Below are 25,331 nucleotides of genomic sequence, written 5' to 3' on the forward strand. Positions count from 1 at the left end.
ACCTCGTATCCACCTGACTTGGAGGCAGGAGCGGATGGGTAGGTAAGTCAGTGAAATAAACAGCTGTGGCAATCCTGAACTGCTCTGGACTAAGGGATTTCTGTACCCTCAGGAGCAGCAGTCCCAATCTCAATGGCAAGACTCTTCAACTGCATCATTAACTTAACAAGGAACAGTGCAGAGTTCTTACTCCTGAGATGAATAACAAAGTCACATTGCAGTGCCCATTCCAGACAGGTTGTATCACCCCAGGCCTATAGAAAACCTCACTCCCTAGAAGGCAGAGGCACCAAATGCCCACTGATGGATAAGCAGAGATCCAGGTGGTAAGGAGGGAGAAAGCTCCCGGCCCTCATACAGCCAGCTTCATGTTTCTGCAGCATCTCTGTCCATTCATACATTCAAGGTCACTTACAGTTCTTTGTATATCTTGGATATTAACCCCTTATCAGATATATCATATGCAGCTATCTTCTACCATTCAGTAATTGGCCTTTTTGTTTTGTTGACAGTTTCTTTCACTGTGCAAAAAGCTTTTTAGTTTGATGTAGTCTCATTTGTTTATTTTTGCTCGTTTCCCTTGCCTAAGAAGACATATCCAAAAAAAACAAGTACTAAGGCCGATATCAAAGAGCATATTGCCTGTGTTTTCTTCTAGAAGTTTTATGGTTTCAGGTCTCACATTTAAGTCTTTAATGCATACACCTCCATATCAAAATAATAAAAAAGATTAAAAAATGGGCAGGGAAACTGAATAGACATTTTTCCAAAGAAGACATACAGATGGCCAACAGACACATGAAAAGATGTTCACCATCACTGATCACCAGGGAAATGCAAATCAAAACCACAGTGAGATACCACCTCACACCTGTCAGAATGGCTATTACTAAGAAGACAACGAATGACAAGTGTTGGAGAGGGTGTGGAGAAAAGGGAACCCTTGTGCACTGTTGGTGCTGGAATGTAAACTGGTGCAGCCACTATGGAAAACAGTATGGTGATTCCTCAAAAAATTAAAAACAGAACTATCACACAATCCAGCAATTCCACTCCTGGGTATCTATCCAAAGAAAATGAAAACACTAATTAGAAAAGATATGAGACTTCCCTGGCGGTCCAGTGGTTAAGACCCCATGCTTCCACTGCAGGGGTCATGGGTTCCAACCCTGGTCAGGGAACTAAGATCCCACATGCCATGTGGCATGGCCAAAAAAGAAAAAAGAAAAGATATGTGCACCCTTATGTTCACTGCAGCATTATTTACAATAGCCAAGATATGCAAGCAACTTAAGTGTCCATCAACGGATGAATGCATAAAGAAGATGTGGTACATATATACAATGGAATACTATTCAGCCATAAAAAGAATGAAATCTTGCCATTTGTGACAATATGGAGGACCTAGAGGATATTATGCTAAGTGAAATAAGTCAGATGGAGAAAGTCGTAGAGTATGATTTCACTTATATGTGGGATCTAAAAAATAAAACAAATGAAAAAACATAAAACAGAAACAGAGTCATAGATACAGAGAACAAACAGGTGGTCGCCAGAGGGGAGGAAGGTGAGGGAAATTAAGAGGTACAAACTTTCGGTTACAAAATAAATGAGTCATGGGTATGAAACGTCCAGTAGAGGGAATATAGTCAATAATTATGTAATATCTCTGTATGGAGCCAGGTCATAACTAGAGTTATTGTGGTGATCATTTTGAAAAGTATAGAAATACCAAATCACTGTGTTGTGTAACAGGAACTAACAATGCTATAGGTCACTTATACTTCAGAAACAAACAAACAAAAAGACTCAGAAAAAGAGATTCGATTTGTGGTTATCAGAGGTGAAGAGTAGGAGGGGAAATTGGATGAAGGTAGAAACTTCCAGTTATAAGATAAATAAGTACTAGGGATGTAATGTACAACATGATAAATATAATTAACACTGCTGTATGTCATATATAAAAGTTGAGAGTAAATCTTAAGAGTTCTCATCACAGGAAATAACTGTTTGCTGTTTAATTGTGTATCTATATGAGGCAATGGATGTTCACTAAACCTATTGCGGTCAACATTTCATGATGTATGTAAGGCAAGTCATTATGCTGGACACCTTAAACTTATACAGTGCCACATGTCAATCGTACCTCAATAAAGCTGGAAGAAAAAAAAATTTTTTAACAAAACAAGAAAACAAAGTCACGTACAGATAACAACTTGCCACATCTCAGATTTTTTTCCCCTAGCTTCCAAGGCCATGTTAGAATATTTCCAAACTTTTCTCCTTAAGAGACTAAGTTATCAACCATGTCAGTAGAAAGACGGGAAAAGCAAGAGGCACGAAGGTCTTCTTCGAAAAGCCCAGATGTACTCATGGATGGGAACTTGAGATGCATTTTTCCCACGAGAATCCCGTCACCTCCTTAATCAGCTGATGGAGGTAACATGGACCAAGTGCACATACACCATGTGCCCGACTCTATGCTGAAGTCTGTGCGTGTTTATCTCACGAATGTGTGCAGGGAATCTGTGCCTAGCTTCCACCATTACCCCTGAATTCACAGATGATAAAACTAAGGTTGGAGGAGTTCAAGCGACTTCCCCAAGGTCACAAAGACAACAGCCAGCAGGACCTGTGTTTGAACCCGGGCAGCTGGGCCTCAGAGCGTATGCCCTCAGCCACTCAGCAACATCACCACCCTCCTGGAAGTAGTGGTTGGGTCAAGCCTAATCCATTTTCCTAAATCTTCCATGCAGAAATGAGGGCTGAATTCCAATCTGAGATGCCAAAGCCTCCCCTTCTGCCACTGTCTGAGGAGCAAGAAGGGGCTCCCTGGTGCCCAGAAGGGTCTGGTGTTGGCCCGGGGTCTCTCGTGGAATGGGGACGAGGCCTGACGTTCCAGAGGGCCCTGGTGTCTGTGAAACCGGAGGACACCTGTGCTATGGACTGAACGTTTGTATCCCCCAAAATTCACATGCTGAAGCCTGTCCCCAGTGTGATGGCATCTGGAGGTGGGGCCTTCGGGAGGGGATTAGGTCATGAGAGCAGAGCCCTCATGAATGGGATGAGTGCCCTTATAAGGAGAGACCCCACAGAGCTTGCTTCCTCCCTCTCTGTTCTCCACCAAAGAGAGAAGACACACATCTGCCAACCAGAAAGCAGGCCCTCACCAGACACTGCATCTGCCGGCACCTTGATCTTGGACTTCCCTGCCTCCAGAACTGTGAGGAATAAATGTTTGTTGTTAAACTACCCAGACCATGCTACTTTTGTTATAGCAGCCCAAACTGACTAAGACAGCCTGTGTCCTGTTTTCACGAACAAGCCCTACACCAGTCAGGGACCCCCTATGTTTCCAAATGATGAAGTTTCCTTAACACAAATCATACCACAGTAACTCAGGGAGCTCAAAACACCATTTGAGTTTAGTGATTTTTTTAATGTAAATTCACTTTCATCATAAGAAGACCTTGCATTTATCTCCCTACAGGGCAATAATGAATCTAATCCAACCTCCAATAAACTTAGCCAATGATTAATAAGTCAGTGTCAGATAAAATCATAATAAACCGCAGAGAGTGATAATAATAAAAAAAAAAGCCCCAAAAGTTGTAATGCCACCTTACTCCTCTGAGGTCAAAAGCAAAGACACTTATTGACAAGACTGACATGAAGGAATTATTATTATTTTTGGCCGCACCGTGCAGCACGTGGGATCTTAGTTCCCTGACCAAGGATCGAACCCGTGCCCCACGCGTTGGGAGCACAGTCTTAACCACTGGACCTCCAGGGAATTCCCGAAGGAATTTTTTTTTTTTTTATGGGGAAAGGGGGTTCATTATTGAAAAACATCTCTGCCACCACTGACGCTCAGAACTGGATGCCAGAAATTCCATCGCTGCCCCCTCCAAGGAGTGCAGTAATGGTGGAGAGGGGTATGAAGGTGAGGATGCAGTGAGGAAAGAGGCAGGGTCCTGCTGAGGAAGGTAGGTTTGAGAAGGAAGTAGAGGAGAAGGCTCAAATCTTTCAGAAGCAGCAGCAGCCCAGCCCTGGGGCCTCCTAAGACTGCCATCTCAGGGGAGCACAGTTGCCCGGCTCTCCTGAGCCCTGTTGCAGCCACCACAGGTGCTGATGCAGTCCTCCTTATCCAGGAAGTTGTTCTGCTTCCTTCTGCCCCTGCCGTAAGCAAAGGTCTCGCAGAGCCTGGACTTCGCATTGTAGAAGTACCCGATGAACAGGGCCCTGCCAGGGACCCACGTAGGGAGGCTCCAGGCAGAAGGCAGGGTGCAGGGCCTGGGCCTGGTTGCTGTTTTCACCCCCTGGGGTGCTGGCCACCAGGGTGCCCAGGAAGACTAGAAGGGCTGCAGAGAGGCAGAGCTGGCTCATCTTCGTGGCCTTGCAGGAGGGCTTCTCCCGAAGGAATTATTAATTACCGTTTGACAGCTGGAGTGAGGGAGGCCTGTTGGCACCCGCCCATGGGCTCACAGTGAGAACCAATTAGAACTGGGCCAAATTGGGCGACATTTTTTGATACACCCACATTCATTCCTGGCCATTCAGCAATTCATCCATGGCATCTCCAGACCCAAAAACACTGCATTCGCAAATTCCATAAGCCTTAAGAGCTGGTGGAAAACGTACAAACCATCCAAAAATCTAGACGTGTCCTTGAAGCCTCTCTTTCCTTCATCCTCCACTTCTAATCCACCAGCAAATCTTGCAGGTGTACCTCCAAAATATTTTCTGAACCTGTACATTTTCACCAAGGTCAGTGCTGCTACCCTGACTCTGGCCACTAATATCCTACAGCGCCGATTGGCTTCCTTGTGTGGTTTTTTGTTTGTTTGTTTTTAGTTTCTTTAAGTTCTTTTAAAATTAATTTTTATTGGAGTATAGTTGCTTTTGGTTTCCTTGTTTCTTATTTTACCAGCCTTTCTTGAGACCGCACACATCCATTCTCCACGTGTAATTCAAATGATACCACATCCCTGCTTGCTTACAGCTCCAGGAGTTCCTCCTGCACCCAGAATAAAATCCCAATTTTTGACCAGGTGTATTAGTGTCCTGGGGCTGCCTTAACAAAGTAAGTCAAACCAGATGGCTTAAAACAACAGAAATTGATTCTACCACTGTTCTGGAGGCCAGAAGTATGAAATCAGGTGCTAGGAGGGCTGTACTCCTCCGAAGGCTCTAGGAGAGAACCCTTCCTTGTCTCTTCCCTGGCTGCTGGTTATGGCCGTCCATCTTTGGCATTCCTTTGCTTGCAGCTACATTACTCCAATCTCTGCTTCTGCCACAGTACGACATTCTCCCTGTGTCTCTGTCTTTGCATGCATTTTCCTCTTCTTATAAGGATACCAGTCAATTTTAATTAGTGCCCACCCTAATGACCTCATCTTAAGTTGATTATATCTGCAAAGACCCTATTTCCAAATAAGGTTACGTTCACAGGTATCGAGGGTTAGGATTTCAACCTATCTGTCTGGGGGACACAATTCAACCCATAACACCAGTCCTACCCGGCCCCACATGGTCTGGCCCTGCCTTCCATGTCTCACATGTCCTGCCCTCTCACACCCAGGGTTCCCACCACACCAGCCTTCTCCTCATCCACACACGCACCATGTTCAACCCATCTTGCACTAGTCCAATTTCTGCCTGGATCCCTCTCTCTTATCTTCATGTGACTGGCTCCTACATATCATTCAGCTTCAATGTCACTCTTTCCAAAAGCTCCTCTCTGACCCACCAATGTAAAGTGTTTCAGAGGATCTGATCGCATCACCCCATCTCAATTCTCTGCACAGCACCTGTCACTCTGAAACTGCCTGATGCATTTGCTTACCTGCTTATTGTCTGTCTTCTCCTACTAGGATGTCAGCTCCACACGGGTAGAGACCTTCTCTGACCTGTCCATTCTTGTGGCCCAGTGCCTAGAATAGTGCCTGGCATTGGGCTCTCAATAAATACATATTGACTAAAGGAATGAGTAAATAATTTATAAATGAGAAAATCAGGGAGCAATAGTGATCACATGGGTATTTCTACTCAATGACACACCCTGGGTATAGAATGTGGATATCCCTCTAAACCAGTGACCAATAAAATTTTCTGTAGGGATCAGAGAGTAAATATTTTAGGCCCTGCAGGACATACAATCAGTGTCACAGCCACTCAGCTCTGAGGTTGTAGCACTAAAGGCAGTCAGAGATAACATGGGAATGAATGAGTGTTGCTGTGTTCAAATAAGACCTTATTTATGGACACCGAAATGTGAATTTCATATAATTTTCACATGTCACAAATATCATTCTTCTTTTGATTTTTTTCAACCGTTAAAAATGTAAAAAAAAATTTGTCACTTGCAGGCCATACAAAAATAGCAACAGGCTAGAAATGGTCCACAGGTTACGATTTGCCAACCCTTGCTCTAAATTCATGCATATATATCGACAGACATGATAGACTGATTTAGGAAAGACAGTAGTAACAGTAGCTCATACCAAGCCCTGCATTTAGCGCTACAGCATAAGAGCATATACCTGATAAGGTATGCAATGCATTGTCCCCAATTAACAAATAAGAAAAACCAAAGCTACTGAAAAACAGAGTTATTAAGCTACTTACTTACTCAAGGTGACCTAGCCTTAGGATCGGAACTCAGTCAGTCTGACTTGATTATGTTATACTCTGACTTTGTTGTATAATAAAATGAGATTGATAGCGAGGATGATATTAACAAGCTAACTAGTATGCCAGGGGCCATTTACAGCACTGTATATAGATAAACTGGGATCTATTCCTCACAGCAATTCTATGAGGCAAGAATCCCTTTTATCTCCACTATACTGATGAGGAAATAACAGGTATGAGAGGTCATTTAGCTTGCAGGTAGCAGAGCCCAGAATGAAACCCAGGCCATTGACTCCAAAGGCCTCCTCGGGTCCCAGGCTCTGAGCGCCACGCCAGCCAGTCTCAGTCCCCACCCGCCACTTACTGGCCACCTGCAGCCACACCTGGAACCACCGAGTCTCGTTCAGGACCTCCCAGCAGGTGTAGTTCCCTTCATCCTGCAGGCTCAGCGCCTCCATGTGCAGGGAGCTGGCATTCACCAGAGAGAAGCGTGGTTGGGCTGGCGGGAGGCTGGAATTGGAGGACAGGAGGAAGACAGGCTCCGAGTCATTGCGGTACCAGGTTATGAGGCCCCTCGGTCCCAAGATGTTGCCACAGCGCAGCGTGATATTCTCGTGAACTTCTCCAATGACGACAGCCTCCAGTCCTGAGTGAGGAAAGGTCAGGCTGTTACCACCTTTTTTTTTTTTTTTTGCGGTACGCGGGCCTCTCACTGTTGTGGCCTCTCCCGTTGCGGAGCACATGCTCCGGACGCGCAGGCTCAGCGGCCATGGCTCACGGGCCCAGCCGCTCTGCGGCATGTGGGATCTCCCTGGACCGGGGCACGAACCCGTGTCCCCTGCACCGGCAGGCGGACTCTCAACCACTGCACCACCAGTTAAGCCCCACCTTTCTTGAACTCCCTTTTTGCACAGTCCCTCTGCACTAAGATTTTTTTAAAACCAGGCATGTGTTTTTGAGATGCAATAACACACAGAGCCCCACCCTGTCGGGATAATTGGCCGGTACCTGACAGTAATGAACTTGTGGTGAATCACAGTTGCAAACAGCCCTAATAACCCCCTCCCCCACTATCCATGCCCTGCACAATGTCACTCTGTGGCACCCTCCCACTCTGACTCTGGCAGGGCCACGTGACTTGCTCTGGTCAAAGGGGTGTTAGTAAATGCGGTTCAAGCAGAGGCTTACAAAGCACTGGTGTAATTGGGCTTGCTCACGCTCACCTTCCGCCACCACCCTGAGAAGGACATGCCTAGCTTATGTGCCAGGGAGAGGATGACAACTATATGGTGCAGTCCCCAGTTGTCTCAATCCTCCCAGCTGTGGCCATTCTAGATCAGTCTTCAGCCACTCAGTGGACGCCCAGACATGTGAGTGAGCCCAGGCAAGAGCAGCAGAGCCAACTGACCAACCATGCCAGACCCTTGAGCAATAAGCACTTATTGCCATTTTGTCATTGTTTGTTATGCAGCATTGCTGTGGTAATAAATAACTGATACAGGACCCCAGTGGTTTTATTTGCCTAGCAATCCAGAAGAGGGGAAGGAAGAGGGCTTTGGCTTTGTTCCCTCTTTCCTGCTGCTCACTCTGTCTCTCTCCATCTCGAGTCCAGTGCAAGACCTCTCAGCAGCTCCAGGCAAGAACAAGCTCACGGTGAGGACTTTGGGGCATGCTCTGTGCCAGGCACTGGGGAGCTAATGGTGGGCAAAACAGAGACCACCAGGATCTCACAGTCTAGTGGAGAAAACAGACAATAAATTGGCAATTACAATGCAGTGTGATAAATAACACAACAGTGGCTCAGAGAAGGGGCTCCTAAGTCCAGCTGTGGTTTTTGTCAAGGAAGCTTCCTCCAGGAAGCCATACTGAGATCTGATGGACAGGAAAGAATTAGCCAGGTGAAGGTGAAGCTGGGGTTCCCAGGCAGAAGGAAAAGCCCAGATCAGCAGCAGCACTGTTAGAAATGCAGATTATCAGGTCCCACCCAGAACATCTAAATCAGAAACAAACCAGGGGTGTGGGGTGGAAGGTAGAACTTTGCACTTTAACAAGCCCTCCAGGTGATTCTGATGCTCATTCAAGACTGACAAATGCTGGGACTTCCCTGGTGGTCCAGCAGTTAAGACTCCCGCTCCCAGTGCAGGGAGCCTGGGTTTGATCCCTGATCAGGGAACTAGATCCTACATTCCACAACTAAAAGATCCCATGTGCTGCAACTAAGATCTGGCACAACTGAATAAACGTTTTTTAAAAATTAAAAAAAAAAAAGACTGACAAATGCTAAGGCAATTGATTTGGCATAAGACTGCCACCAGGTAAACAGAAGCGAATGCAGCCAGTTTTGCTGAGAAGTGTCACAATTTTCCAGCCCCCTCCACAATCAGTGCCCAAATACAAGGTCTCTTACTCATGCTGTCACATTCAATAGATGAGAGACGTGTGATGCAAAGAAGGGAAGTGGGCTGGCCCAAAGTCCTACAATGAGACGGGAGCAGCATGCAACTAGAGTCTAGATTTCTCCATTCAGTTCTTTTCCCACCACATCAGAAGTTTTCAAAGTATGTGAATATATTGGGGTTTTGTGAAAGATGATATTTCATTACAAAATAAACTGCCTTCAACAGTGGTATTGGGACAATCAGATTTCCATATGCAAAAGAATGAAGTTGGATCCCTTACCTCACATCATATACAAAAATTAACTCAAAATCAGGAGTCCCCTGGCGGTCCAGTGGTTAGGACTCAGCGCTTTCACTGCCATGGCCCAGGTTCAGTCCCTGGTCAGGGAACTAAGATCCCACAAGCCGAGTGGCAAGGTCAAAAAAAAAAAAAATTAACTAAAAATAGACCATAGATCTATATGTAAGAGCTAAAACTATAAAATTCTTAGGAAAAAAACCCAAAAGAATAAATCTTTGTGATTTTGGGTTAAGCGATGTTTTCTTAGATATGATACCAAAAGTAAAGTGACAAAAGAAAAATAGATCAACTGGACTTCATCAAAATTAAAACTTTTGTGCTGCAAAGGACACCACCAAGAAAGTGAAAAGACCTTTCCAGCGGTGACGATCTACCCATGAAAACATGCTTCTCGCAAAGGATCTCCTTCATCCCTCTCTGGAAGAGGAGAAGAAGAAACACAAGAAGAAGCGCCTGGTGCAGAGCCCCAGTTCCTATTTCATGGACGTGAAATGTCCAGGATGCTATAAAATCACCACCATCTTTAGCCATATGCACAGACAGTAGTTTTGTGTGTTGGCTGCTCCACTGTCCTCTGCCAGCCTACAGGAGGAAAAGCAAGGCTTACAGAAGGATGCTCCTTTAGACGGAAGCAGTATTAAAAGCGCCCTGAGGGAGGAGATATAGGGATATATGTATATGTATAGCTGATTCACTTTGTTATAAAGCAGAAACTAACACACCATTGTAAAGCAATTATACTCCAATAAAGATGTTAAAAATAAATTAATTAATTAAAAAAAAAGAAAAGCACCCTGAATCAAGATGAATGGGAAACCATCCCAATAAACACAGTTTGGATACAAAAAAAAAAAAAGTGAAAAGATAACCCACAGACTGGCAGAAAATATTTGCAAATCACATCTGAGAAGGGATTTGTATCCAGAATATATAAAGAACTCTCACAACTCAACAAGAAGAAGACAAATAATACATTTTAAAAATGGGCAAAGGATTTGAATAGACATTTCTCTAAAAGATAGACAAAAGGTCAATAAGCACATGAAAAGATGCTCATCATTAGTCACTAGAGAAAGGCAAATCAAAACCACAGTAAAGGGCTTCCCTGGTGGCGCAGTGGTTGAGAGTCCCCCTGCAGATGCAGGGGACAGGGGTTCGTGCCCTGGTCTGGGAAGATCCCACATGCTGTGGAGTGGCTGGGCCCATGAGCCATGGCCGCTGGGCCTGTGCGTCCAGAGCCTGTGCTCCGCAGCGGGAGAGGCCACGGCGGTGAGGGGCCCACGTACAGCAAAAAAAAAAAAAAAAAAACCATGGTAAGATACCTAACACTTCACACCCACTAGAATGGCTAAAATCAATGACAATAACAAGTGTTGACAAAGATGTGGAGAAACTGGAACCATTATACATTGTTAATAGGATTTTTAAATGGTGCAGCTACACTGGTAAAGAGTTTGGCATTTCCTCACAAGGTTAAAATTATCATATGACTCAGCAATTCCACTCCTAGGTGTATATCCAAGAGAAATGAAAACATATCTACACAAAAACTTGTACATGCATGCTCACAGTTATTCATAACAGCCAAAAGGTGGAAACAACCCAAATGCCCATCAACTGATGAATGGATAAATAAAATGTGGTATATCCATACAACGGGAATATTATTAGGCTATAAAAAGGCCGAGTGCTACAGCATGGATGAATCTTGAAAACACTATGCTAAGTGAAAGAAGGCAGTCATAAAAGACAACATATTGTGTGATTCCACTTATATGAAATGTCCAAATAGGCAAATCTATGGAGATAGAAAGTAGATTAGCTATTGTCTAGAGCTGGGGAAGTGGCTTGTCTGGGGATGGGGGCAGGTAGTGACGAGTGACTGTTTAATACTTAAGTAGTGGGCTTCTCTTTGCAGTGATGAATTAGTGTTCTGGAATTAGTGGTAATGGTTACATAATCTTGTGAATATACTAAACACCACTGAATTGTACAGTTTAAAAGGGTGAAGTGTATGGTATGTAAATTATATCTCAATTAGGTTGTTATAAAAAAATTAACTACTACCTGCCTTTGGAATACCTTCCCTTTCATAAAAGAAAGAGTAACAGTTATCTGTATTTGGCCTTTTGTCTGGCTGGAAGGGGCTCCCTCTGAAAGATCAGTCGGCCTGGAGCCACAGGACGTTCTGACTTTTTCCCCATTTTGGCCACACCATTCCCCAAAGCCAGGGCAAGATGGAAAAAAAAAATTCTAAGCCACTTGCTGGAAGGCAGAAAATGTCACCTAATGCTAGAGATTCTGAAACAGCAAGAAACGCTTCTGAACAATCACTTTAAAAAGCAAGTGAGAATTATTTTCAAACAATTAGGCCTGGGGACCCAAGTTCTCAGTGGCAATACCCACTGAGTAGAGAAGTACGGGAGAATTACAGATGCAACGTGTGTTCACGAGATCTGCAGACCTGCCCCTTCCCCGGCTCCTTGGCAAAAGCCCTGGCGAAACTTTAGTCTTGGAACTTGAGCTAACACTGTCTTCTCCTCCAAGGAGTAGAATGACATAACCACAAAATACACCATTTTAAGGCATTTCACTTCTCCTGGCTTTGCTCACTCCATTCTTTTTAACCACTGAAAGTGACCTTAGAGATCCTTCAGTCCTGAGGGCTGGGTTAACGGTGAGGGCAGGCCAAGTCAGGGCTCAGTGGAGAAGAATTACAGTCATCAATTAGTGATGTCTGACATGGACAAGGAATGAGTGGTCCCTGAGGGTGCACTAGTTCCATGATTGATCATCCTAAACCCCCTCATTTTACAGTTGAGAAAATTGAGGTTCAGAAAGATTAAGTGATTTACTTAAGGTCCCACACAAGCCATTGTGAGAGCTGGGACTGCTATTCAGGTCTTCAATGCTCCAGGTCACAGGAATTTACTCTGGTCTCCCAACCAGAAGGGTGAGACAATAAGACACAGTAACAGTTTGTGTTACTAGAAGTCGTCCACCAGTTGTCCAGAGGGTCCCCGAAGGTCCCCCAACCTTAAATTCAGAATACGGACTAAAGGAAGGGGCAACAGAAACAACCATTTCCCAGCGCTGCCTTCATATTATCATTTACAGAGTTGACATTGTACCCAAACATTTATTTTTTTTTCCTACCAACCTTTCCCCAGGAATGACTCCAGGTTTACAACCTGAGGTGACAGTGGGGGGCATGAACATTGTCCAGAGTTAAATGACAGGAGAAAGACAATATTTTCCCCCCAGACAACTTCCGACTTGAAAAACAAAGAAAAAAAATACAAAGGTATAGTACAGGGATCTCTACTCAATGATCTGTGGTGACCTAAACGGGAAGGAAATCTAAAAAAGAGTGGATACGTGTATACTTATAGCTGATTCACTTTGCTGTACAGCAGAAACTAACACAACATTGTAAAGCAACTATACTCCAATAAAAATAAAAAATATAAAAGTTTAAAATATAAAATAAAAAACCAAAAATACATCAAGCAAGGCAAGCCTCCTGGCACTGTACACAAAGGTGAACTTGGCCTGGGCATCAAAATAACTGGGCATGGCAGTGGAGGAAGTCTCCCTGCGAGGTGAGCTGCAGCCAGTTCATTCCAGTACAGATTTCAGCTCAGGGTTCTGATGTCCCGAGGCCCTTGATATTCACAGTGCGGTAAACGCTGCACACAGCTGGGGAAAAGGGAATACACAATCACCTTTAACTTTCAGGGTCGGCCAGTTGGAGGCCGTGCGTCCGCTTCTCCTCCTCACAGCACAGTGACCACTAAGTATATGCCTGGAGGGGCCAGCAGGTCATGTCCATGGCTGTAGTGGGCCAGGGGTAAGTACTGCAGCAGGGAGAGGGGGAACCAATTTGCAGTCACCTGCCCTAGATGAAAATGGGTAACCACTGCTCAGTTCCACGTGGGAAAGCAGGCCATGTGCTGCCAGATCCTCAGAGTTTTCCATTTAAACGAGAAATCTAGCTCATGAGAAATTTTACTATTTTTAAATAATTGCTAAAAACAAAGCAAAATAAAAACATGGGAGAGCCTCACAATTAGGAAGTTTTGGCACTTGCTGCTAGGAAGCTCGGGGTAGGGCGGGCAATTCCTCTAGGAACCTACAAGAGATCAGCTGGGTGTGCTGGACTGGGTAACCCTGAAAATAGGACTCTGCAAGTATTCTGGGAAACTGCATCTCCTTTCCCTCAACCCGAGTCCTCTCACATGCATTCGCTGGTGAATTAAATTCAAAAGTAATTTTTCAATCTTTTTAAAATTCTATATGTTTTTGTAAGCAACCCTCTATTCCTTATTGTTGCAAGGCAGAGCAGAGATGAACCATTTAAGACCTTTCGCCAACCATGTCAAGTGTAAGAGGCAATGTCAAGTGTAGGGGAAGTTTTCTGTAAGTCTGAAATTATTTCAAAGTAAAAGTTTTGCTTTGTTTTGTTATTTAAGTGAAGGAGAAAAGCACAACTTTGCGACAGTCCACACAGGTCGGCTTGCAGGAGTGTGTAGGGAAACCCACAGGTTACAGGTGCAAGCTCAACCTTGGGCAGAGGGAGGAGAGGAAAATAAAGGAGACTCGAGATTGAGAACCATCGCAGCACGTAAAACCAGAACGCGAATTTACATCCGACGCTTAAAAAAAATAAAAATAAATATTTTACGCCTCTTCAATTTTCCCATCTTCAAAACTCCCATCTTCGATTTCCCCAATTTTCCCATCACCTCTCCGCAGGCCCCTCGAGCCTCGCCGGCTGCCCACTCCAAGGGTGGGGATGTCTCGCCTTCTATCAAGAGTCCAGGAAAATTCCTTCCTGCAAAAAGCCAAGCTGCAAGCAGGAAACTCACGATCCTCCCGGGGCGACTTCGGGGCCGCGGCACAACTGGATCCGGCAGAGTCGGAGGGAACTGGACTCTCCAGCTCTTCCTCCCCACCGTTGACTGGCAAAACTCAACTTTTCCCTCCAGATCACAGCCCCTTACCTGCGGCGACCCAGCGGGCCAGTAGCGCCCCGAGGCAGACGAGGACCCGGGGCTCGGACGCCCTGACGCCTGCGGCCATCTCGCCCCAGATGCGGGCAGGGGCCCCTCGGGAAACGCAGGCTCCGGCTTGGCTGGGTGGGCGCCCCCAAGGACTCCGGCCCCTGGGGTGGTACTGAGTGCTCCTCCCAGGTCCTCGGAACGACAGAGTAACTCCACTTTCCGCAACCCCCAGGAAGGATGCTTGGGGTGAGCCCGATGTCACAGGCTGGGAGCTGCTCTGGGCTCCGAGAGCGATTCTCTCTCCCGAGCGCCCGGCCCGGGGTGGGAGGGCGCACCCCGCCCCCTGCGCCCGCCACCCACTCCCGCTGGCGGAAAACAACAGGAGCTGGGCTCCCTCCCGCCCATCCAGGCGGGAGCCCAACTTCCTCTACCTTGGCCCGGGAGGAGGGCTTTACGCAAAGGGCGCACGCCGGGGCGCGCCGAGCCGGGTCGGGGCAGGCCTGGGGAGGAGCACAGAAGCTGGGCCCTCCCCGAGCCCACTCAGCCGGGCTGGGCCGGGCAAAGGCGTGCGGCTGCTGCAGGACGGCACCCTCGCCCCGGCCCGCCGGCTGCTACCTCCCGGGCGCTCCGGCTGCGGCACCCGGAGGAGCGTCGCGAGCCGGAGGGGTCGGCTGCCAAGGGGCAGAATTCAGGGTCCCCTCGGCTTAGCTGTTCTAGGGATTCTTAGGTGTTTTCCTGTGCCCCGGGCGGACGCCAGGGCCGCCATCGCTGCCTTTCTCTACCCTTTGCAGAAGGAAGGCAAGTCTAGAGCAGGAGAAAGATGATCCCTTAGACCTTCCAGCCAAGAGCAGGCACGAGACTCTGGTCCTCCGGTTAACTGGCTGAGACCACACAGTAAGAGCCAGGGCAGCGGAACTGGGTTCCGGGAGCTTTTTTGTTTTTCCTTTTTAGTTCCCCCACCCCCATCCAGTCTGGTTCCCAGAGAACTTCATTCCCAGCCTAAAATCCCCCTCTTCCTGCCACACCCCCATCCCAGCCTTCTGTCCTAGGGAAAACACGGTTATGATATACTCAGGAAGAGCTGATCCTTGAAACAGCCCTACCAGAAACTTCCTCTTGAAAAAAACAAAACTGCAACTAATAAAGTGAAATATTAACTGTAGACTCTAGGAAGTGGATATGTGAGTGTTCCCCTTCTTTGGATTTTTCTATGTTTGAACATTTCCCCCTCATCTCATCATAAAATGTTGGGGAAAAAACAAACAATGCTATTAAGAAAATCATTCGATCTGTTGCCCAAAGGCCCCTTACTGAAATACGTTTTCCATGAGGAAATCCTCTTGAAACCACTAAAAGTGTATGTTCCACCCATGAACTGAGCCATGATGCTGCACACTTCCTTTTTTTCCTCTTCTGCTCAGTGATTTTACCTCTTCAGCCAGCTCCTCAAAGTTTTCCTCCTTCCTCTCCCCCTTTTGTTTCTGTTTTTCATCTTTTACTTGGTGATGGAAAGTAAAGTATGTCCAGGACGCACTGTCCTGTCTTCCCCGTGCCCGGCACCTCGGTTACCACCCAATATGTATTTGTTAAATAGACCAATGAAAGTTGATTGGTTTTGATATTGAAGCTGCTCAAGCTTTCCTGACAAACACCTCACATCCTCACCTGAAGTTAACAAGACATAAGTAAAATTAATAAGTGGCAAGTTTTCAGCTGAGGGTCTGGAATTTTCTGTGACCCTACTGGTGCCTCACAGGGGGACTTGATCAGAGCACACCCTCCTGGTATATTTGCTGAACCAAACGGACAGTCTCTTGACCAGTTCTCCACTCCTACAAGGATCAACCTCCCACAAGATATTTTACAACAGTGATTAGAGCACCTCACATTTGCATAGCTGGGGCCTTTTTCTAAAGCAGTTTTAGAAACTTAATATCACTGGGCCCTCCCTCCAACCCTTGGACCTAAAGAATCATTCAATCCCATTTTACAAGTGAGAAACCCACAGCTAGGAAGTTAAGCTCCAGGTCACAAAGCCGGTTGGTGGTAAAGCCAGGTCTGGAACCCATGTCTGTCTGACTCCAATTCCTGCCAAACCAAGTTCCAATCTTGTCACTTACACAAAGGCTGCCATGGTCTTGTCTACTTGAAAGAAAAATGTGGAATGTAAAAGTTGTGAGTTAAGTTGTATTTCGAGACCTTACTGAGGACCACAGCCCCAGAGACAGTCTCTCAGGTAGCTCTGAGGAACCACTCGAAGAGGTAAGGTACAATCCAGGATGTATATGATCTTTTTCGGTGGGAAAAACATGTAGTCAAGCATCAAAAGATTACTGATAACAACAAAGAACAGACATCTTAAGTTAATGATTTTAGCAGTTTTCTATGTATGGAAAGATGCAAGAATTTGGGGTCATTTGAAATTTTTCCTTAGATATGCATCTTAACCATTTAGGGGCCTGTATATCCAAAGCACAGAATGTTTCTTGTTTTTCTCCATCCTGAATTCCCCGGAGGTTGCACTGTTGTGGGCCACTGCAGTGGCTAGCGGCTTGATCCTTGTAGAACTGGATGGCAGGCAATATTTTTTTCTTTATAGCCTGGATGTTTTGGATGTCACCAGACCAGCAGACATGGGCATTTCCCTGAGCAGGGCTCAAAGGAAGCCTCCAGACCACTCAGTGTGGGACAGAGCTGGCCCAGGAAGCACCCACTCTCTCTGGTTTGGGGAAGGCTGTTGCTGACTCTGAGACAGGACTTGTTAGGAAGTGCCCTGCCGTAACATCCAGTTGTGTTTCAGGCCACTCTGGACAGTGGAAAATGCCCTACCTAGAACAGTGACATTGGGGGTGAGTTGGGGGTTCACTGTGGGGTCTCTAGCAAGGTAGGGGTCTTTCAAAGCCCTAGTTTCACCTATCTGCACCTTATAGTCAATGTTTACCTCATGGGATGGCCGGGAAGATAAAGTAAGGGACTCAAAAGTCTTTAAAGCATCGCTTTGGGGTCTGTCATTTGAGATGCGCCCCAACAGAACCTATCAGGACTCCGAAATCCTGCAATCAGATATTAAACATGAGGCTCAAACACCTCTCAGCTCAGGCTGCTACACATGGCTGTTTTTGTTTTGTTTCATTTTCACCTCCCAAGAATTGAAAAAACTTACTCTATTTTAGGTGCTTTGTATCCATTCATTCATTACCCTTCCCAATTGACATATGGCTCAGAGTGGCCAATTTACATCTCAAGTAAATGGGGGAGGCTGGATTTGAACCCAGGTCTGAGGGGGTGTCATCTTTTTTTTTTTTTTCTTTTGGCCATGCCTGTGCAGCATGCAGGACCTTAGTTCCCCGACCAGGGATCGAACCCATGCTCCCTGCATTGGGAGCACAGAGTCTTAACCACTGGACCGCCAGGGAAGTCCCATGAGGCGGTGTCATCTTGATCAGTCTTGGTGGGAGGAATGGGGTGGGGCTCCTGCCTGACTCCAGAGCCAGCGCTCCTGCAGCCTGGGTCTTTGAAGCCATCCAGCCACCTATTATTTCTGCCCCACTACTCCTCTTGCCAAGTCCCCTCCCTAGAGGTAATGCTGAAAGGTTTCTTAGCAACAAAGTGCTTCTCCCGTTCAACCTCTCCTGGGGGCTCAGAAAGGGCGGGCCAGTTGGGAACAGCTCAGATAGCAGCCTGGCCCCTCAGGTCCAGCTCTAGACCCCTCACTTCAAGAATTACTGAGAGGTCTGTCTAGTGGGATGCCTACCATGTGCTATAAAACTATAGAACTAGAACTATGGAGGGGGAATAAAAAGGGAGATTGGGATTGACATATACACACTACTATATATAAAAGATAATGGAAACCTACTGTATAGCACAGAGAACTCTATTCAGTGCTCTGTAATGACCTATATGAGAATGGAGTCTAGAAGAGAGTGGATATATGTATATGTACATATACCTGATTCACTTTGCTGTACAGGCAGAAACTAATACAACATTGTAAATCAACTATACTCCAATAAAAAATTAATTAAAAAAAGAAGCATTACTAGGAGGTGGATGTCAAAATCCTACTCATGCCTTCTTGGATGGGTCGGGGACCCACAGGCTGGTGCCTCAGAAACCAGGGGCAACAAAATCAACCTGCCTTCTTCTCTGGAGAAGAAAGCCTGCTAACCCTTCCCTAAACACCACCTTCTCTCACCTCTCCTCTGCCTTCTGCCCAGAAGAAAAGAATTGAGGTGCAGGTGCTGTAGCAAGAAAGTTCCAAATCAAGCGAAGTTCCAAAAAGAAGCTGGCTGGGGGACTTCCCTGGTGGCCCAGTGGTTAGGACTCCACACTTTCACTGCTGGGGCCCTGTGTTCCATCCCCCGTCTGGGAACTAAGATCCCGCAAAGGTGCGGCCAAAAACAAAGCTGGCAGGATGAGATGGGAAAACGAAAAATACAGAGTTGCGAAATGAATCTATTTTTGACCAAAGCCCAGCGTCTCCTCTCTGGACTCAAGACCAAGAGCTTGAAGTTCAGTGTCTCCAAGTGACAAAGAACCACGGGACTTGGAAGCAGATCCACCCTCAGAAGATAAAATGCTGCTTACTGAGGCATGAGGAAAGTGATCATCCAGTGCCCTGAGAAATGGGCAACCAGCAGCTGAAAAGAGATGCATGGCTCACTCATCCTAAAGGATGAAAGGAGCCCAGCCTGTGCTGGTGAATGTGGAACCACAGATGCTCAGCTGGTGGCAGTGAGGGTGATTGTAGTGTCCGCCAATTTCCACGGTGTAAATATGTCCACGACAACCAATTACAAGTTATCACTGTGAAGTTACTGAACTATAGGCACAGTCAGCTCTCCAGAGCCAGTACCTCTGGAACAGACCACTTTCCCCCCATAAGACGACTCCAAGGTGGGAAACAACGGGATTATCCAGGAGGAGACCTGCTGGGAGCCAGTTGTACCAGATGACTCAGGTGAATACATTCTCCCATCAAACTCCTGTTCTCAGGAATTCCCTGGCAGTCCAGTGGTTAGGACTCTGCGCTCTCACTGCCAGGGGCCCAGGTTCAATCCTTGGTCGGGGGACTAAGATCCTGCAAGCTGCGTGGCCAAAGGAAAAAACAAAAAACAAAACAACTCCTGTTCTCTGCTCTCACCCTCACCTATTGAGTGCATTTGTCGGTCAACATAAATGTTACCTTCCTAACTCCAAATTGGGACATGTGGATTGGCAGTCACAAAGGTATTGAATTCATGGGGACAGAAGAACTTAATAATCTCAGGGTATCCTGAGAAAGCTCGGATGAAGCATTTTCCTGAAGTTGTCTATTTTTTAGATAGCATTTGCTGTGTTCCTGATTATAAACATGAGCATCTTATGCTTAGTCTAGAATAATGAAAAAACAAAGAGAGAAAAGAAAATGTAACCATAAGTCATCTAGAAGTAATCTCTATCATCACCAGGAACTTTTCTGCTGCGTTCCAATGTGTGATTTTCTTTTTTTTTTTATGAAGTTGTGATGACATTTTACAGTTTTCATTCCTGCTTTTTTCCCTTAACTTTATGTTAAAAATAGACATTGTGTGTTTTTGACAACTAACTAGTTTTTTTAACTGGAAAACTAGTAAAATGCTAATGGTTTAAAAAAAAAGTCTAGATGAACCTTGCAGACATTGTGCTAAGTGAAATAAAGCAGTCACAAAAGAACAGATACTGTATGACACCACTTGTTTGAGACGTACCTAGTGCAATCAAGTTCCTGGAGACAGAAAGTAGAAGAGGTGAGGAGTGGGTAGAGAACTGGGGAGATGTTTAATTTATCTGTCGTTTCCATTTTGCAAGAGGAAGAGTTCTGGAGATGGACGGTGGTGATGGTGGCACAACAATGTGAATGTACCTAATGTCACTGAACCATACACTTAAAAAGGTTAAAAAAAAAAAGGTTAAGACGGTAAATTTTATTTTATTTTTTTATTTTGGCCACGCCACGCGGCTTGCAGTTCCCCGACCAGGGATTGAACCTGGGCCATGGCAGTGAAAACACGGAATCCTAACCACTAGGCCACCACGGGACTCCCAAGACGTAAATTTTATGTTATGTGTATTTTACCACAAATTTTTTTAAAGTAGAAAAAAATGGGAAAGTGACAAAACAATGAGGGGAAAAATGATATATAGATGGGACAGAGGACATAGATACTTCATTGGTGTTTGTGAATAAAAAGTTAAATCAAACAAACAAAATCCAAGGACTTTTGTAATGCAATTATATCTTGAAAGTGAGCCATCTGTCCACCTCCCCCAGGCCTCAGTCCTCTTCCCCAGGGACAACCAGTCTCACCAACTTCTGGAGACTACAGTCTTTGCTGGTTACCTAATATGCACCCGTTGGAATATTACATACCCGTTAACACTTGTTTTCAAAGTTTATGTAATGATAGAGGATCCATCTATTGTGATTACCCAGATGTGTGACGTTCAATGAGAGTTTTTTTCAACATCACTGTTGAAGTATGTTTCACATAACACACTTTCATTCTCCCATTTAAAGTCTACAACTCAATGGTGTTTAGTATAGTCACAGGGTTGTCAGCCATCACCACAATCAATTTTAGACTTGTTTTACCCCCAAAAGAAATCCCTTACCCTTTAGCTATTACTCTCAATTCCTTCCACCCACCACACCCAACCCCTGGCAAACACTAATCTGCTTTCTGTCTCTACGGATTTGCCTATTCTGGACATTTCATATAAATGAAACCAAACACTGTGTGTTGTGGCTGGCTGCTTTCACTTAGCATGAAGTTTTCAATTAGCATAATGTGTTCATCCATGTTGTAACAGGTATCAGTATTTCCTTTCTTTTTATGGCGGAATTATATTCCAGTGTATGGAGATAACACATAGTGTTTATCCATTCATCACTTGATGGACATTCAATAGATATTTAAGCCACTAAGGGACTCAGAGAACTTGGGGCACTTCTTTTCTAGTTTCCTCTCTGCCTTAACCATCATTCCACTCACGTCTTCTGGAGAAAAGATTGTTCTTGCTCCCTTTGATGCTCTACTAGGAGCAGATGCTGGCATTTTACAAAAGCCCGCCTCTCTTTACTTTGATTGGGCTCTCAGTATGCCAAGGCACTGGCCTGGAACGTGGTCAGGTAGCGTTTTATGCCATTATTTTTTCTTTTTCCAAAGATTTCAGTCAAACTCCTTCGGCTGTGTAGCCAGGAATTCCCAACCTCTTAGGGTCCCAGAATCTGATCTTTGTTCGCTTCAATTCTTTCTCCCACCTTGCAAAAGTTCCATCCCATTTCTCCAAGACAAGTGCATTAAACTTAATTCCACTCTAAGATTTTTTCATTCCCTGTCTAGAATTCCCTGTCTCTGCTAAACTGGCAGAGGCACAGTACCTACTTGCATCCTGGCTTTTCTAGCCAATGGCTGACTTCTTGCAAGATTTTGAGAAAATTTCCTCATAATATATAATAATGCTCTTGCCAGGCACACTTTCTATGGAAGTTCTCCTCCTATTCTTTGAGCAAACTTCAGAAGGAGGTACAAATCTTATCGACATTTTACAAATGAGGAAGCTGAGGTTCAGAGAGGTAAAATAACTTTCCAAACAAAGTCACAGCCTCCAGCCCATGTTTATAGAATGAATCACTTCTGCTCTGGGCCTCACGTTTACTGACAGAAGTAAAAACTTGGACTGGGGAAAGGGAGGATCAAGAAACTTGTGATGAAAATCTATGTACCCTCTTCCCAGGATAATGCACATATTCACAACATTTTAAAAGCAATTTCAAGGAGTTAGGGGGAAAAAACCATCCTGCAGGTCTAAACTGGAATTGTCGACTGGGTTGGCTGGGCACAGGAGAAAGTGAAAAATCTCACTTACAAGGTTGAATCACCAGGTGGCGCTCTCAGTCCTGAATGGACCCTGGGTTCCACAGCCAAGGTCTTCCAAGAGATAGGAGTTGGTCCAAGCTGCCTGGAACTCAAAGAATTTCAGAGATTGTTGGTTCAAACAATAACCCTCACCATCAGAGGAGGAAAAGCGGCAGTGTGCTCAAGGTCACAGCTCATGGACAAAGCCAGAACTCACCCAGTTATCTGATATTTCTGAAATGTAGCACATAGTTCCCTTACTCTGAACAGAGCGCAGTGGACACAATGCAATCTTTTCTCATGACGATTCCAGGAATGACCCTTTGTGTCTGAACATTGCTATCTGTGGGAACCAGAAGGGCTTATCTCACACACAAAATGGCCCCAGACTGCTGTTTCTTTAATTCCTCCTGAGGGTTAGGTACTGAGCACGGGTTTGGTTCCTCCTATCTGCCAGGTTTGCTTACGTTTCCATGTGTCCTTAGGTAAGTTATTTACCCCTCTTGGAGCCTCCGTTTCTGGGGGTCATTGAGTGGATTTGATGAGGCATGCACCAGTAAAGTACCCTGCAGGCAGTGGATGTCCAGCAATCGGTAACTACGAACGTAACTGTGCTTCTTGCTCCTGTCAATTTGCTGCTTTATACATTCTCTACCTTGGAACCCAGATGACTAAACTTATTAGAACTCTGGGTAAAATAAGAATACAGAGACACTAAATGAGAAAATTACCTGCTCCGCTGTGGACTCTATGACCTTTGTTTTTGTGGCTTGGCAGTCTTGATTCTCGGCTGGGTTCTGGAGAGGCAGGGGTTCCAGGTGGGCGCCTTCAGAAGATATAGGGTATTTGCGGAAATAGAAAGGAGATGGAAGGTTAGATTCCTGGATAAGTAAGTTACTTTTAGGTTTAACTACCCTAGACCTCCTTTTTCTTCTCAGCATGTATTTCTGACCATTCTGTCGATGGAAATAAGAAAACGCACAACATGGATTGTGTGTTTCAGTTTTATTCAGGGACCTTATTGAGGACAATAGCCTGGGAAAGAGTCTCTAAGTAACTCTGAGGAACTGCTTCAAAGACGTAGAGGGAGAGGCCAGTATACATATGATTTTGGTGAGGGAATACGTGCAGTTAAGCATACATCTCGGTAAACGGTTACTGCTAGTCACAAGTAACAGGTATCTCAGTTCATGATTTTAGTGCTTTACTATGTATGGGAAGATGCAAGAATCTGGGTTCATTAAAATTCCTCCTGGAATATACACCCTAACTATGTAAGGGGCCTGTTTTCTAAAGCACAGAGTGCCCCATCCTGGTTTTCATCCTGAATTCCTGTCAGGGTGCACTGTCGGTCAATCACTGCAGTGGCTAATGACTTAATCCTTGTAGAAACGGGTGGTGAGCAACATTCTTTGTAGTACAATTCCAATGTCAAATGGCAATGAATCTGTATTTTTACAAATAGGAAACTCCCAAAAGGCAAAACCCCAAGGAATGTGAAATTTCACTTTTCAGCGCATTTGTTCATTGCCAAAGTCCTTTCAGACATATACACCCTTCAGTCACTCACACACTCCAGCCCTGGAGTCCATCTCCTCCCCTCTGTTCCCACACTCCTTACTGGAGTTCTGACCTTTACTGTGTGCCAGGCACCATGCTGGATACTGCAGTAACAATGGGGAACAGAACAAAGAGTGGGCTTTGCCCTCATGGAGCCCACACTCATCCCTGTAGCTCCAGCAATGTCTGACAATGACTGTTTCAATCAAGCCGTGGTGTTTCTACACCCCCATGTCCCCCACCCATGTTCTTGCTCTTTCCACTACCAGGGATGCCCTTTACTCCCTCCTTCTCCTGGCTAATTCCCACAAATTCTTTGGGCTCAAGTGGTCACCTCTTCCAAGAAGTCTTCCTTGGTGTACACAGCAGGGACAGGTACCCTTCTCCTGTATTCCTATAGCACCCTGTGGAAATTTATATCAGAACCCTTGCCACTCTGAATTGTAAGAATCACTTTACATGTCTGTCTTCCTGCTCCAGCCTGGTATCTCTCTGAAGGTATGGACAATGTTTCATCCAGGTCTCTGTCTTCAGAGTCTAGCACAGGGCTTGGTAGACATTCAGTAAATGATAAGTGAACAAATAGAGTGTTGGCCCCAACAGAAACGAACGGCGACTCTGAACGTAGCACTCACGAGAGGATTTATTTTGGCATCTCTTGCTCACAAAACTCTAGAATCTTGAAGATGGTTCTTGTTTGCCCAAAACTATCTTCTTGACAATCAGTTTAGTTTCTCCCGTTCCAGGGGATGTCTGGCCTCCCCAGGAGTTGTTTATCTTCCCTGCTTCAGGGTACAGCCTGTCTTTTGGGGACCATCTTTAAATGGGCATCTTCATCTAAGTTTATATAAAGTCACAGGTAAGTTTCACTGCTCTTGTCCTCAATATTTATCTCCTTAGTGACTTTTTCACTTTCTTTCTTCTCTTTTTTAATTTTTAAAATTTCAGTACAGTTCAAATCAGCATGCGTGGTTCCTTTCAGCTTCTTCACTGCCAAAGCTGGGGGCAGGAACTGCTTCAGCTTCTCTGCCTTCTCTTTGTCTGTGATGACCAAGGTGTAAAGGTATCTGCTGCATCAAACTTTAAACTTCACATTATCCTTATTTTTCTTGATCTTGACAGACTTGGCATCCTTTCACCTGGCTGTAAGCAGAAAGTCCTTGATTTCCTCAATTTTGTGAGCCATGGCGATGAGACATGGAGAGCCTGGCTGGCACCTTCCATCCAGGCCCGGGGTCCCCAGATGTCACCCAGCCTGGATTACCACGGATTAACCCCCATTCCCCACGTACAGCCTGAGAGACACTCACTGCCACTTCTTCACTTTCTTATGCTCTCTGTTTCCCAGCCTGCATTCCAATCTTTTCTAACCAGCTGCAGGATAAGACCCTGGGTTCTGGTATCAAACAAACTCAGATTTATATCTCAGGAATTCCCTGGTGGTCCAGTGGTTAAGACTCCGTGCTTTCACTGCCAAGGGCACAGGTTCAATCCCTGGTCAGGGTACTAAGATCCCACAAGCTATGCAGCCAAAAAAAATTATATCTATAGC

At 45.4% G+C, this 25,331-nt stretch overlaps 1 protein-coding gene and 2 pseudogenes across 1 annotated transcript in view; 1 reads left to right on the forward strand and 2 right to left on the reverse strand.

The window, feature by feature from the left end:
- VSIG10 (V-set and immunoglobulin domain containing 10) overlaps nt 1–14,415 on the reverse strand; it is a 33,797-nt gene extending 19,382 nt beyond the window's left edge. Inside the window, exons 1-2 of the mRNA XM_065890515.1 lie at nt 14,337–14,415; nt 6,998–7,279 (exon numbers count right to left, since the gene is read on the reverse strand). Coding sequence (XP_065746587.1) covers nt 6,998–7,279; nt 14,337–14,415 — 361 coding nt within the window. The remainder of the gene's footprint in view (nt 1–6,997; nt 7,280–14,336) is intronic.
- LOC136133107 (small ribosomal subunit protein eS27-like) lies at nt 9,712–9,974 on the forward strand (annotated as a pseudogene).
- A 10,217-nt stretch (nt 14,416–24,632) lies between the features above and the next one.
- LOC136132645 (large ribosomal subunit protein eL38 pseudogene) lies at nt 24,633–24,965 on the reverse strand (annotated as a pseudogene).
- Nucleotides 24,966–25,331: the final 366 nt, after the last annotated feature.

The sequence above is a fragment of the Phocoena phocoena genome, chromosome 13, assembly GCF_963924675.1.
Source record: "Phocoena phocoena chromosome 13, mPhoPho1.1, whole genome shotgun sequence".
NCBI lineage: Eukaryota > Metazoa > Chordata > Mammalia > Artiodactyla > Phocoenidae > Phocoena > Phocoena phocoena.